This window comes from Anomalospiza imberbis, chromosome 16, assembly GCF_031753505.1.
Source record: "Anomalospiza imberbis isolate Cuckoo-Finch-1a 21T00152 chromosome 16, ASM3175350v1, whole genome shotgun sequence".
Taxonomy (NCBI): Eukaryota; Metazoa; Chordata; class Aves; order Passeriformes; family Viduidae; genus Anomalospiza; species Anomalospiza imberbis.
Genome location: NC_089696.1, coordinates 12,643,282 through 12,657,181, shown reverse-complemented (window position 1 = coordinate 12,657,181; position 13,900 = coordinate 12,643,282). Strand labels below are relative to the sequence as shown.

General features: G+C 44.2%; 1 protein-coding gene across 15 annotated transcripts in view; it reads left to right on the top strand.

The window, feature by feature from the left end:
- The window catches only part of CARD11 (caspase recruitment domain family member 11), a 53,501-nt gene extending 44,429 nt beyond the window's left edge, over positions 1-9,072 (top strand). For 6 of the 15 annotated variants that reach the window (XM_068207108.1, XM_068207117.1, XM_068207101.1 and 3 more), the window contains 3 exons: positions 601-716; positions 1,277-5,241; positions 7,813-9,072. In XM_068207108.1, the coding sequence (XP_068063209.1) occupies positions 601-716; positions 1,277-1,481 (321 nt within the window). In that variant the 3' untranslated portion in view covers positions 1,482-5,241; positions 7,813-9,072. The remainder of the gene's footprint in view (positions 1-600; positions 717-1,276; positions 5,242-7,812) is intronic. The other 9 variants (XM_068207112.1, XM_068207111.1, XM_068207107.1 and 6 more) reach the window with 9 other exon arrangements.
- The last annotated feature ends 4,828 nt before the right edge of the window (positions 9,073-13,900 follow it).

Sequence of the window (13,900 nt, the reverse complement as noted above, 5' to 3'; positions counted from 1 at the left end):
ATAGATGCAGCTACATATCCTTTCATTTTCTGTGCTCCATCCTTTATTCATTTCCGTTTCATATCATAAGTATATATGAATACACGAGAGAGTAAGAGATACAAGGACCTAGACAAAGGAAAGAGAAGCCTGAAACCCAGACGCAGGGGTGTACAGAACAAAGATAACAATGCCCAAGACAGAGATCTGATGTCAAGCAGAGTAGATTTGATGCACAGCATGGAAAAAAAGGAAAATTAAAGTGATGGTTTTTTGTCTCACAAGTAGTTGCAATAGATACTCTTTCCGAACAAAAAGAAAGTCTGTGTGTTTGTGTCTAAGGTAAAACTGGTATTTTATCATACTTTTCATCTTTAGAGCATTCCATTTCCATTTTAAACCTTTTTAGAAAGGTGTTAAGCTCAGCTGTTATTTGACTGACTAGTTTTAAACCAGTAGGAGGAGCTGGACTTTAAATGTATATTTGATTAAAAGGTTTTAAATCAGTACAATGGTAAATAGAGAGCTTTCCAAATCACCCCATAAGGGATAGATATCATTATCTTGAGACTCCACAGCAGTGAATTTTCCTTTGTGACACTGTTATGACTTTGTTTTTAGAACAAGCATTGTCTCCTGGAAGCTGGAATAAGCTGCACGAAGGATTTAATCAAAGCCAAGATATATCCTATTGTTCTCTTTATAAGAGTCTCAGAGAAAAACATCAAGAGGTTCAGGTAACATGTCAAACCTTTTGCATATTTGATGTTCCCTCTTATTCAGTGAATAATTCTTGAGTCCAATAATGTTCTCACTGAGAGAAATAAAGACCCTCATCCCTCTCCATCTGGTACTTCTTTGTGCACTATTTCCTCCCATGACTCCTCCCTGAAATCTTACAACCAGAGAAAGCAGGAATTCCCCCAATCTGGCACTCTTTCACTGTCATTGGTGGCAATGAGCATTGTGGGAGGATGAGACCGAAGAAAATGTGATTTTCTCCATGCTCAGCACTCCCACAGCATTTCTTAAGGTAATGCAAGCTGGAAGAGGAGAGCTCATAAACACTTGCACTCTCCCTCCATTCAATCCTCTTAAATTGTTTCCCCATAGCAAATATTTCTCCTTGGGGGCAGCATGGAGGGAAGGGGATGGTAGACCTGGAGTAGCTGCATTCTTCACTGCTTTTATTGCTTGTAAGTAGTTAGGAGAAAATAAATTCTTGATGGGACAGCTGGGGCTACAGGATTAACTTAAAATGCAAGACATTTATTTTTGGTCTGCTCATTTGATGCAGGAAGCTGCTGCCGAAGCCGGAGACCGAGGATGAGTTTTTACGGATGTGCCGCCTGAAGGAGAAAGAACTGGAAGCACTGCCTTGCCTTTATGCCTCTGTGGAGGCAGAGGCATGGAGCAGCATTGAGGATCTTATCCGGACAATAAAAGACAGGATCGGGGAAGAGCAGCGGAAAACCATCTGGATAGATGAGGATCAGCTCTAAAAAGCCCTCAGTAACACAGAGCTCTTTGGTGAGAAAAGGACACATCCAGGTGGAGCAGGGCTTCTCAGAATTCTCTGGTTAGGTACCCAGAGCTCACTCCTGTTTCAGCCTTGCTGGCAGGACACTTCCTGCTGGCAGGATGCATGTCTGCAATGGGACTGGAGCTGTGTTGAAGAGCCAGAGTCTCAGATGCTAAGATCCAGGCTGTGGGACCACCACCACAATTTCTGATCCACTGGCATTTCTTAAGGGACAGCACCTGTTTAACACATGAGGACAAAGTTCTTGAGAGGGAGCTTGGGGTAATTTATTATGTTCAAAATATGGATCTCTTTGGTCTCATTCCAAATTTCTGATGAGACTAAAGAAGTGGAATCCGAAAGGGAGAAGGCGCGAGGATTGGGCTGCAGGATGTGGAATTGAGATGTGCCCCACACCCCCCTGAGGTGAGATTCTGAACATACCCAGTTGAGGAAGCTGAAGACTGGTGGGGAGCAGCAGCAACACAACTGCTGATGGCCAGAGCAGCTCTGTAGCCCTGGTTCTCCACAGCCATTTTCAGCCATTTTAATCAAAAGAGAAGAAAATAGCTATTCCTCCTGGCATGAACTAAAATAAAAATTTTCTCTTCCTTTTGAAACCCCAGTTTTATTTAACAGTTTTGCAGGTTTCCTTTGTAGTCCTGGTACTTACAGGAAAACAGACTTCACTGTCCCAGTGGCACATCAGATCTTTCCACATCTGCCAACATTTCATTTAGTTTATCCCTGCCTCTGCATCGTATTCATTTGTACATCTCTCAGTTTTTAACATTTTTTTACTCATGGAAAATACCACGGTGCCTTCTTCGGACAACAGGTTTCTCTGTTTCTTCACTGAAATATTTCTCTACAACATCATTGCCTGCCAACATGCCCACTCTCAACAGGAGGGACTGTTCTTAGGAGAAGAAGAGGAGAATTTCATAAGCCAGTAATTGCTGTGAACCACTCAGTCCTTGACTCGTGTGCCGTGAGTGAGAGCGAGGAGCCCGGCGGGCAGCACGCTGCGCTGTGGCCAAGTGGGATAATGCTTCCAGAAGTGTGTGTAGGGCTGAGGAGACCACGTCCCATTTTCAAAAGCATTTAAGTCCTCAGAGAGTTTAAGTTCCACTGCTCATGAGTGTGACTTATACTCCTAAATCTCTTCAGTCTTTGAAATCTTTCTTCTCAACATTAGACGCTGTACTGAGATTGCCAAATTGATCCAATAAAACTGACCTGGTAATAATGACTCGCGCAATTGCTGATCTGAAATGCAATAAAAATTGACCTACAGATGAAGAGTGGTCCATCCCATTGTCCTTAGATCCTTCACTCCTTGCCATATCCCTCCCTTTTAAGATGCATTTAATAACAAATTTCCTTTCCTTCTGCATTCATCCTCAGTTCCCCATCTCAGTGCTGTGGGCTGATGTGCAGTAGCAGGCAATAAAAAACCAATCGGAATCGAAATGAACATCTGGCCTGCTTGCCTTCACTAGATTAGCTGCTCCCTTGTCTTTGCCACAAACTTATGCTGTGGGTGTCTCTCAGGTAGACTGGTCAGCTCTTGTTGGCTTGTGGGATTGTGCTGTTTTTTTTATGTTCTTTTCTTTTATGCACATCATTTTTTAACTAATCGACTCTTTGAGAAGTAATTTATGTCACTTTACATCTAATTGCTGCTGCTGTGTTTCTCAAGTTATTAATGTTTGAAAGATTGTTCATAGCTAGCACTTCTTGGAGAACAGCTCTTTACCTGCCCAGTGCCATCTGCTTGGACTGTGCAAGCAGGGGGATACTTCCATGTGCAATCTCTTTACAAAAAGGACAGGCTGCACACACAATTTGCAACTCCCTCCAGGGCAATGAATAACAACCAGTTGGGGTATATATAGAACAAATTGGATGATTCTTCTGAGATCCTCTGTAGCTCGAGCAGAAATAAGAAAGCATCAGTTGGAAGAACTAAGCCTTCCAGGAGCATTTTGCATTCATTTCTAATGTCCTGATAATGCAATCTCGTGTAACAGCTGCCTGTGGTTTGTTCCTGCCCCTCTTGTGAAAGCTTCTGAGTCCGCAGCTGAGCAATGGGAGGGACTGCAGGAACATTTCTCAGCTGCTTCAGCAAAAAGTTCAGCCAGGTCAGCGTCAGATGCCTCCAGGAGCCACCAGCTGACTGCTCAGCGGCCAGCGTGTGGAGGATGTCCGTGTGCCATTGGCTGTGCCACAGGGATGGCTACCATCTGCTGGAATGGCTGCAACAGATGGCAGGTGGGGCAGAGGGGATGGACTGTCTCAGAATGCCGTGGTTGTTTCTGCACTGATCTCCTCTCCCCACAGCTTTATGTCTCTTTGCATGGACAAAGCTGCAGATGTGATTTGTCCCACTCCACTTTCGGCGCAGGAAAGGCATATGCCAAACTCTGGAGGAGGTTCCTTTGCAGTGAGCAGAGATACACCTCCAAAGAGATGTTTCTCTGACTTACTGGAGATGGCTATCTAAGGGTGAGATGAATTGCCCTCTGAACTGTCTGGGGTTTTCATAGACTACATCAAGAAACAAGAGAATTAGCCTGGCCTTTAGCATTTAGCTCTTTGATCTGTAATTTAGGGCAGCTAAACCACCTTATGGGAAAAGTGGAAGTAGAGACTGAGGCAGAGAGCAAGAGATCTAATTATTTCTGTGAAACAAGAGAGGAATGGATACATGGAGCAGACCTTTCTTCTCACATCCAAATGCATCTGTAAATTCCCAGCTCTGCAGATGCTATAGGTCGTTGTGGTTATCTGCTCACGTGATGCAAAACAACCAGACCCTGTCCAGTGCAGTTCATGGCACAGCTGTGTGCTGGGCCCTGCACAAGCCTCATCTGTCTGTGACTTAGTGGAGAAAGACTGAAAACTCTGTTCCCTCTTGACTTCTGGGTGCGAACTTCAAGAGCAGATTTGTTGCTGGAGTGGAGCTGCAAAGCAGCCATGGAGCAAAAGGAACCACTGTCATTTACACTGGCTGGGAGGTGCCTCTGCTCTGGAGCCAAGAGTCCCTCTCACCTGAAGGAAATTAACCCCCGCATATTTTGAACACATTCAGATCTTTAAAAGAGATCCCTGAATGATTTTCCCTGAATGTCAGAGTGCTTGAATCAGTGTGGATTCCAAGTCTTGAAGCAGAGGATTTGAAGTGCAGACTTGGAATTTGGGCTGCAGATCATTGTGGTACTTTCCATTCTGCTAAATCTCCCTTGTGAGGTATCACCTTAGGCCACATCCCTCCTCACATACATCCCAGTTACACAAACCTGGGCTCAGCACATGCACAAAAGCCCAGCAGGCACAGCCAGCTTCAGTAGGAGTTGTGTGGCCGAAAAACTGGGAACAACAATTAAGAAAACAAAATGGGAACTGTAAATGTTGGAAATGTTCCCTGTAAACAGTGTCACAATGCAATCTTAAGCAGATTATCCACCTGATCTCATCAAACAGATAGAATGGGACATGTTTAATGTTCATTTATTCTTTGGTTGTTTCTATCAAGACAGCACTTGATATGAGATTTGGGGTCAAGGGGTCAATAACTGGACTTGCGGGTACCACCAAAATTCAGATATATTCTCTAAATCAATCTAAAGAGGGAAATTCGAGCTGCAGACCTGATTTTGAACCGGAGGCTGTGCTTGGACACCAGAGCTCAGGCCCAGCTGCCGAGTGTGAATCCCAGGTGTGGATCCCTACCTAAGGTAAGCAACATTCACAGCACAACCCATTTTAAAATCACTCGCGGTTTTTAATTGAAGTCTGGGAACATTTCTCAGCAATTTGTAATTTAAGTTAGAAAGGAGGTAACAGAAAGCCCAGAAATTGCCCTATGTTTGGTCTGCTGCTTTTGCTGTAAGAGGTGGAAACATAGAATAATAACTGCCTTTCAAAATGGATTATTTGAAAACTACTTCTTCTTGCCTTTAAGAGCTCACTAGAGCTTGTTGGAAAATTTTTCACATGCAAATTGTTCTTCTGAAAATGTCATTGAAAAATTGCCCACTAGAAAATGCAATTGGAAATTTTTTCAATGGAATATTGTTCTGTTAGAAAATATGTTTTCATCTAAATCAAATGTCTGTGGAAGTTCTTTCATTCTAACATTTCTCTTTTTTTAAAATTTAAAGTATTTCAATAATACTGAAGCAGTAATTTTCAAAATTTCACATACTTTCAATCTTTTATCTGAAAATATTTTTGGGGTTAATTTTTAATTTTTATAGGTGAAATATTTCTAAAAGTCTACATTTAAACATTTGATTTGATTGAAACACTTGTTGTATTTGATGTTTATATGCTACAAAATAATGGGAGTAATGGCTTACAGCTCTCACATGTGGTATCCTGTGATCACAAGAGAAAAAATCCAACTGAGTCTGGCATTGCATTTTTTTTTAAGTCTTCTGCTAAAATGATGTATTGTTTAAGTCAGTATCATGCAGTTCAGCACATTGGGGAATTGTTGCAGGTAAAAATTTCATGCAAACTTTATTACACAGAATTGGATATTCCTTTGAATCAGAATTCTGGCTGGAGGCAAAGCTGTCAATCGGTCCGGCTGCAGCACAGACAGCTCTGGCAGCACAATGTGCAGGGGGGTAGGAACACACACAAAGCAGACTTGTGCCTACAAACTTAAAGTGGGGATAGATGCCAAAGCTGGAAAAATGCCTGTAAACCTGTTAGATGTTTCTGTATTCTTTGTGCCAAGCTATTTTCATGGCCCAGGGTTTGAGAGCTCAGTACAAGGCTGCAGTGGGGCACTGCTGAGCCCTGGAGCTGCTCACAGCTTCTTCAGCCCTGCCTGGGCTGGGCTGTCTAAGCAGCACTTGTTAAACTGCTCCCTGGAGACTGGAAAAGCAAGACACAGGAGTTTAGGGCTTCTGGGAGAGCAGCGTTCTAGGATTTTGCAGTTATTTATATTGTGTATTCCAAGTCATTCAGCCTTAATCAGCTTAGACCGTGACAATGTGTTCCCCTTTGGTGCAGTTTCCATCTCCTTTGCTCTTGCTCAGCTCTGAGAATTGAACAGTACCTCACAAAGAGACACATGATATCAAACAGGAGATTGTGATTCACTGCTTGTAAGTCACTTTGTCTCCCTCCCTGTCTCCTGCTTGCTCAGTTTCCAGAGCTGCTTGCTCTGCACCCTGTGTGCAGCCCTGAGGTCCCTCACCAGGGCACCACCAGATTCAGGCACAGCTGTCAATTGAAGCAGTCATTTCAGGAAAACCCTCTGCTTTTCCAGACTCATCTGTAGAAGAAAATGGAGGCTCTCCCATGGATCAAGGCCTTTGGTTTTGGAGACCAAATCCAGTGTGAATTTTGGTTCAGGCGCAGTGAATAGGGGCTCTTGAGCGCTGGCAGCTTGGGTGGCAGTACAGTCATTGCCTGGGACACCCTCCTGGCACAGCAGGAGTGACAGTGACCCTGCTGTGCCAGTCCTGCCCACACAGTACCTGCAGCTACTGGGGTGACCATTCTGCCCGGCTCTTTCCTGGGAAGAAAACCGAATCCAGCCAAGGCAGTGCTGAAAGACCGTGGCATGAGATTTCATCCATGTATTTCAGGTACTGCAGAATTCTGCCATGCTGCCAGAAATCACACTTGATATCTCTGTAAAACTCTGTCTGACCCTCAGGGACAACCCCAGACCCAAACACTGAGGAATCTGTGTCGTTCTTTCCTATTTTCATTGTTTCCTTGTAAATGTTGAGGCTGCAGAAGCAAACAGAAGGTCTGGCATCCCTGCAGACTTCACCTGTAGATCTGATGCTTCTTTAAGAAGGTGCTGTCGCTGTCTCTGTACAGATGCAGGAGGTGACAGAGAGCTGAGGGCACCTGTCCACACAGGCCAGTGGCACAGCCTGGCTCCCCCTGGGCTGCACTGCTCTGTCTCAAGGCCCTGAATGGGGGGTGATGCCAGTGGGGCTTGCCTTAAGTGGTGAGATTTCTGGTTTGATTTGAGAACCCTACCAGTAAGCAAAGTTAGAACAACAGGAAGCTCATCCACCCTCCCTCCCCCACCTCCTTTTTTCTGTTCCTCTGCTGCAGAAACTGTCTGATGTTCAGATCAGAGGCTCTCTGGGGTTAAATGCACCATTAGTCACTGGAAAAAAGGGAAAAAAAGACCTTTTAAAAGCAGATGGTAGATGATAGAGAACCTGTTTGAGAGTAACTATCTACAACAGTGTGTCTGCTTCATCAGATATTAGCATCAAAAGCTGTCTGATAATTTAGCAACAAACAGCTATATTGATTTTCTTCCAAAGTGCAGATGCAGAAAGACAAAGATGGAGAGGTGGCTTTTTCAGACGATGCCTGGCAAAGACAAGGCAGGAAAGGACCTGCAGCCCCCAGTCCCATCAGCAGAGCAGGAGCAGCCTGCAGGTGAGAGGTTCTGGAGGGAGAGATCCACTGCAGCCTTGTCAGGAGCCCGTGCAGAATGGAGGGGCTCCTCCCAGGGATGAGGAACTGCAGCTGGGGCCAGGACCAGACTGCTCCCACCAGGGAAAAATGGGAACTAGAGCAAAGAAGTGGAGCTGGGATGGAATGTGGAAGAGACACGGGAAGTAGCTTGCTTCCCTTGTTTTGAGAGGATATGTGAATTAATTGCTGCAAAGTAATCTGAGCAGCAATAGCTACCAGTCCTTCTATCTCTCCCTTGGATACAGCAGCCATCCTGACTTTCCAGGGTGCTGCCAAAATAGCCATTTTAACACCTTAGCATCTGGAAAAATTCCACTTTAGAACTAAGATTTCTCCTTTATCCCTTGTGCCATTAATTTCTTTTTCACACATTGGTAGAAAAGCCTCCTCGTGATCAGCAGTTGGCTCTTGGAACTATTTCTTGATGACAAGTGTTGGGTTTATCCAGTTCTTTGGACAACAGCTCCCTACTTCTGATTTAAATTCCCTGCAACCAGTGGTCTCACATCAATTATGTACACTGCTCCTCATCTCTGTATCTGAAATGTCAGTGAATCTGATAATTTTTGCTCACAGAGGTGGGGAACCAACAAGGATCTCTGGCACAGCCTGCAGTGATTGCATCTACCAAGGCATTAGCAAAACAGCAAGGAGACAGAAACGGGCACTGACGCTGAAGTTCAGCCCCTGCTCAAACAGCAGCAGTCAGAGAATTCCCAACAGAGAGCTTAGGGAGGCACCAGGGCATATCAGGACACTGCTCGGGAAGGGCTGCACAAGGCAATCTCCAGCCATGGTCATGGGAACATTTGGAAAGAGCAGGAAAGAAATAAACACAGTAAGAAATAAAGAATAATTCATAATTAAACTGATTTACTCCTGGCAGAAATAGACACAATTCCATTAACTTTCAGTTCCATCTAAATACACACCAGAAAGAAACTAAGCTGGATATTGACTCTGACCTAGTTGGAGTTCTTTATACTAACATTACTGTATTGTAAAAATACTGTTTTAAGAGCCAATTTTGGGCTGTTGCCATCCTTTTTTCACCCTAGAGAAAGCCAGTGGGGTAAACTTCTATTAAACGAATGTGAAAAATTGATGCCTGATTCTAAGTGCACATTTATAAATATAACATCAAATCCAGTGGCTTACAACAGCTCCTCTCCCAAAGAGCTCTGCCCTCTGAGCCTGCCCTGTGATGCTCGTGGTGGCTGTGACCCAGCCTCCTGGACCAGCCCAGCACCTCCCAAGCACACTGGGAATATTCAGCTTTGTCATTGTAGCCTGTCTGCAGCATTTGCTTCCCCATATCCTGGTGCTGAGGTGATTTGCTCATTATCAGATTGCTGTTTATTAATCAGAGCTGTAACAATGGGACGGAGGAGCTGGAATACAGCACAGCCAGTGCTTCATTTGTTCCAATTGATTTTCCTATCACATTTTATTACTACTATTTACTCTGTATGCCTCAGGAAGATTGAGCTGCACTGTGCAGTAGGGGTTTCTCTTCTCTTTAGCTCTATTTCTGTGGTGATAGTCAGAACAGTGGATTCTTCCAGCAACTAAGCCATGACCTTCTCTGCTATAAAACAGCATATGGAGATTCTGCGATAATGAGACTCCACCAGTGTGTGAAGTCCTGCAGGTGGAGTCCTAGGGAAATCCATGAGAGTCATGGATACTGAGCACAAATTATCTCTCCAAGATGACACCTTACAAATGCTCAGCACTGACCAGAACCTCTGCTGGAGCTGAGGCAGCTGGAAGGTACAGACCTGCAGAACAGGCACCTGTGCTTAGGCTGGGACGAGCAGCTTGTACCAGAGGGAGGTTTTGTCCTGCAGTAAAATTAATGGAGCCGATGGTGATGATGGGTTTTTATCCCTGCTCCTTCCTCTCTTCTCTGTCTTAGGTCACTGTTCACAAGCTGGATCTTGCAGAGTCCAGCCAGCACATCTAAGCCATGAGGGCTGAGCAGATGATTCCTGTCAGGACGTGCGTGGTGCTTTATGGAAGCTGACGTGTGGGTCAGCAGGAAGACACAGGGTGGCACAGGCTGTAAGATCACATTAATCCTCCCCTTGCCAGTAACAGGGCTCACTGAGAACCAAAAGCAACTTTAAAACTGACTGAAAAACTATAAAAATCTGTGGCGAAGCTCCTATTTTCAGCACAGCAGGGATTTCATCTAGAGATTTATAAGTGTTTGAACTATATTTACTCTGAAATTGCCCCATTCAGTGAGTACCACAGGAAACTCATGGTTGGCTGCAACTGTAGGTGTCAGATGCAGTTGCGTGGGGAGGTGATGAGAATATATGTTTAACAAAGGCTTTGTTTTCTACACTAATTTTAGAATTAGCCTAGTTGAGGAGTGAGGAGGCAGCTCTCAGGTGGTAGCACGTGCCATTAATGAAGTTCAAAACACAAACCACAGACAGTCAGCTGAGCTGAAAGCTTCCACTGGCTCTTCACTGTTACTGGAAATGTGAGAGTCCTTCAAAGGAATTTCTTTCTTATCTTGCTGAGATGCTGGTTTGTAACTTAGGCAGAGTGGGTGAGTGTGTGCATGTGCAAACACATGCCTGTGTCACCACCCAGCAGAATGAGTCTGTGCAGACATGTGCAACATCATCCTTTTTGGGAGCATGCCACATGACATTGGGGAGAATTGCTCCTTTTTTGTTTCTTTTTTCTTTTTTTTTCCTAGCAGAACTGCTTCTTTTGTTCCACCAGCAGAAGCTTTGGGGTTTGAGAGCTGAGTTGTATGTCCTGGCCCCTCTCTGAAGTACATCCATGCACTTGTCACTGGGCCAACAGTGCCTGAGTGACTTGGACCTTGCTTGATGGCTCCCTGTCCTCCTGCTGTCAACGACCTTGAGCTGCACCAAATAATTATTTTCTTCCTGTTTTGTTTTTTTTTCCCAATGGCAATGGGGGTAATTGAATGGTTGTAAAATAGGCCACTGGGCCAGTAGGGGTTAAGTGAAAATGAAAACAATGCCATTGATGAGAACATTTTTTGGTCACATTTAAGGTCACAGTGAGATAAAGGGTTAGGAAATATCAGCCTGAGAATTTAACATCACCAATGGCTTCTGCCAGCACATCCTGAGAGTGAGAGGAGGGGGCGAGGATGGAGGGAGGGGAATGTACAGACACTGGTGGTGGATTTAACCAGGACTGAGTTCAGACATCTGGAACAGACTCACTTGAGCAGTATTGATCAGAGTGGAAACATTAAACTCTTAATCTGGCACTGTTTCATTCGTGCTGCATTATTATTGTTATTAGAACCTGTGATTTACCGTGTCCAGCCTGGATCAAATTCAGCAGCTGTATTTCTCCAGATTATTTTGCACTCTTCCTTACTGAAGTGCAGTCTGGCAGCAGAAGTTTTACAGCTCTTTGAAGGAATAAGGTCTCCCTCCAGTGGTGGCAGAAACAGCTTTGACTCCCTAAATCAATGAGGGCATGTGAGGCTGGGAAAATGAGTGTGCACCACAATACATTTCGATGGGAAATAATTTTTGAAGGATTTTTGAAGGACTTTTGATGATTTTGCTATTAGCCACCTCTTCTTATAACATTGCTCCTAGTAGAACCCCCAGTGTTTTTGAAAATCTTCTCTTGTGTGGAAAATCTCCTTTCAATACTATCCCTTTTAACAAAATAGGTTATATGTGCAAATAGCACTGAATTCCCACTCAATTTGCCTATTTTACTACTGCAGTAGTAATAGTTCCTATTGCTGATTGTCGAGTTGCACATGAAATACTGGGTTGGATCCCATCACCCCATGGCATGAGGTAATACACTGCTTTAGACATTTTGCAGAAAAAAAAATCCCTTTGGATTAAGCTGTTTTCAGTTCAGAAAAGACATGTCCGAGCCCTGGTCACCTTGTAACAGAAAGCCATATGACACAAGTGCACTGGGGTGAAGAGATATTGATTTAGTTTCTGTAAAATGAATGTAAAGTCAAAAGTCTGAGCATTTTTCAGCACCTCTCCATACTCTGCCTGATTGGTGTGACCCTGGCTGCAAGCCCCATGGCTCACACCTTCCACTACACATTCCACACTTTCCTAATCATCCTCCAATTGCAGATTCATATTTTGAGTTGCAAAACCTGTGTGGTCTGTGTTGTAAGCCACAAATGCTCCCTTATTCATCCATTTTGTGTTCCTCACTCAAGTTCTCTGTTTTTCCTCTCTCTCTCCTCACATTTCCATATCTGAAGTGAACTTCATAAACCACTTTTCTTAACCTCCCTAGGCCTTACTGTAGCAGCAGCAGAAAAGGTGCAATATTAAAAAAGGGATTAAAATAACAGAGTGATACCTCCAGAGTGATGGGAAGCGGCGAGAAATTCTATTGAAACCAGTATTTAATGTTAATGATGTTTTCCCTTCCAGTAGTGAATAACCACTCAGTGCTGAAATTGGAAGACTTGTTCAGAAAGGGTTCCATGGGATTATTTGATTGGAATATGTCAGTGGTGCTCATGGTTACCATTCTCCTGATTTCATGCCAACAGAATGGGCAGTGATGGCTTGAGAATCAGCTAAACAGTTCCCCTTCTTCTGAACATCATAAATGGTTTAGAGAAAACCCATCTGAGCATTTTCTTTCTGAGCTCTTTCATCATCAGAATCATGATGTAGAATAGCTTTATTCAGTCCTCACTGTATCACAACTGTTTCCTTAAATATGAATTTATTTTTGAAGATAAAATTTTATCTTGTCTCTTCCAGGAGAATGCATTGTCCATCCGTATATTTTGGGTTTCTGTTTGTACTTTTGCCCTGTCACCCCCAAATATTCAATGTATGTTTCTTCCTTCTTCTAGCCAAGGGTATAAATTAAAATTCAATTTCATTAAAGTTGTAAGTAATCACTCTCTGGCTCTCATTAGTAATGATTCGGTGCAGGGGGATCCCGGCTGCTCCCACAACTGTAATTCAATTGGACTCATCAGCTCTTGTTCACAAATCGCTTGAGCTGCACTTTCTTCCCAAATTTATGGCATCAGCACTGTCCAGAGGTTGAATTACAGCTGCAGGTTTGATCAGGGACTGCATTATTCTGCATCTAATCCCTGCATTCTGACAGCAGTGGGGGGAGCACTGTTGTTTTACAGGAACTCTGCATTGTTCCTCTGCTTTATGTCAGGGGCTGAATTGCCTTTGGAATCAGGGAATTGTCAGCCCAAAGCTACAAGCAAACAACCAGCTCCAGATGACATGGTGTATAAATAACAAACACAGAGACACTCAAAAGCCAGCACTCCTTCTTCTGCACTCTCCTAAATTACTGGGATGGTGATTGACCACAGCCTGTGCTCCTGCATCAGCGGATGCAATCTGAATATATTGATGCTTTCTGAATATATTGTTGGAATGTGACTCCCAGCTTTTACCCAAAATGAGGAATGTTGATATTCACTGGTGGTACAAAGTCACTTGCACATTGATTAAATATTTCAGCCAGAAGCCACGTTCATGCATTCATTCACATCCAAGCCTTTCCTCTTGAGCAGTGACCTGCAGCCTACGGCATTCCTGGCATGAAGGGCTCTGGAATGGCACGGAGCAGGCCCTGTGCCATCTTCCACAGAGGTGAGTGGCACCCTTCAGCTGACAGCCAGGACTTGGCCTCCTGCAAGGCAGCATTCCCCCAAACCCCCTAGTACCCAGGGTTTAATCCCAGAGGGATACAGAAGCCTTTACCCCTCCTAGAAACACTGTCCTTCTGCTGCCAGAAAGGAACTGGCAGCCTTCGTTTGGAACTGATCCTCGTTAGGAGCAGAGGAAATGCCCCAGGCACATCTAACCCCGGATCAGGCGCGGGGAATGGTGCACTGCCTTTGGAAGCTTCTCCTGCTTTAGCACATCCGTGTCCCTGTGCTCCAACAGCAGAGAT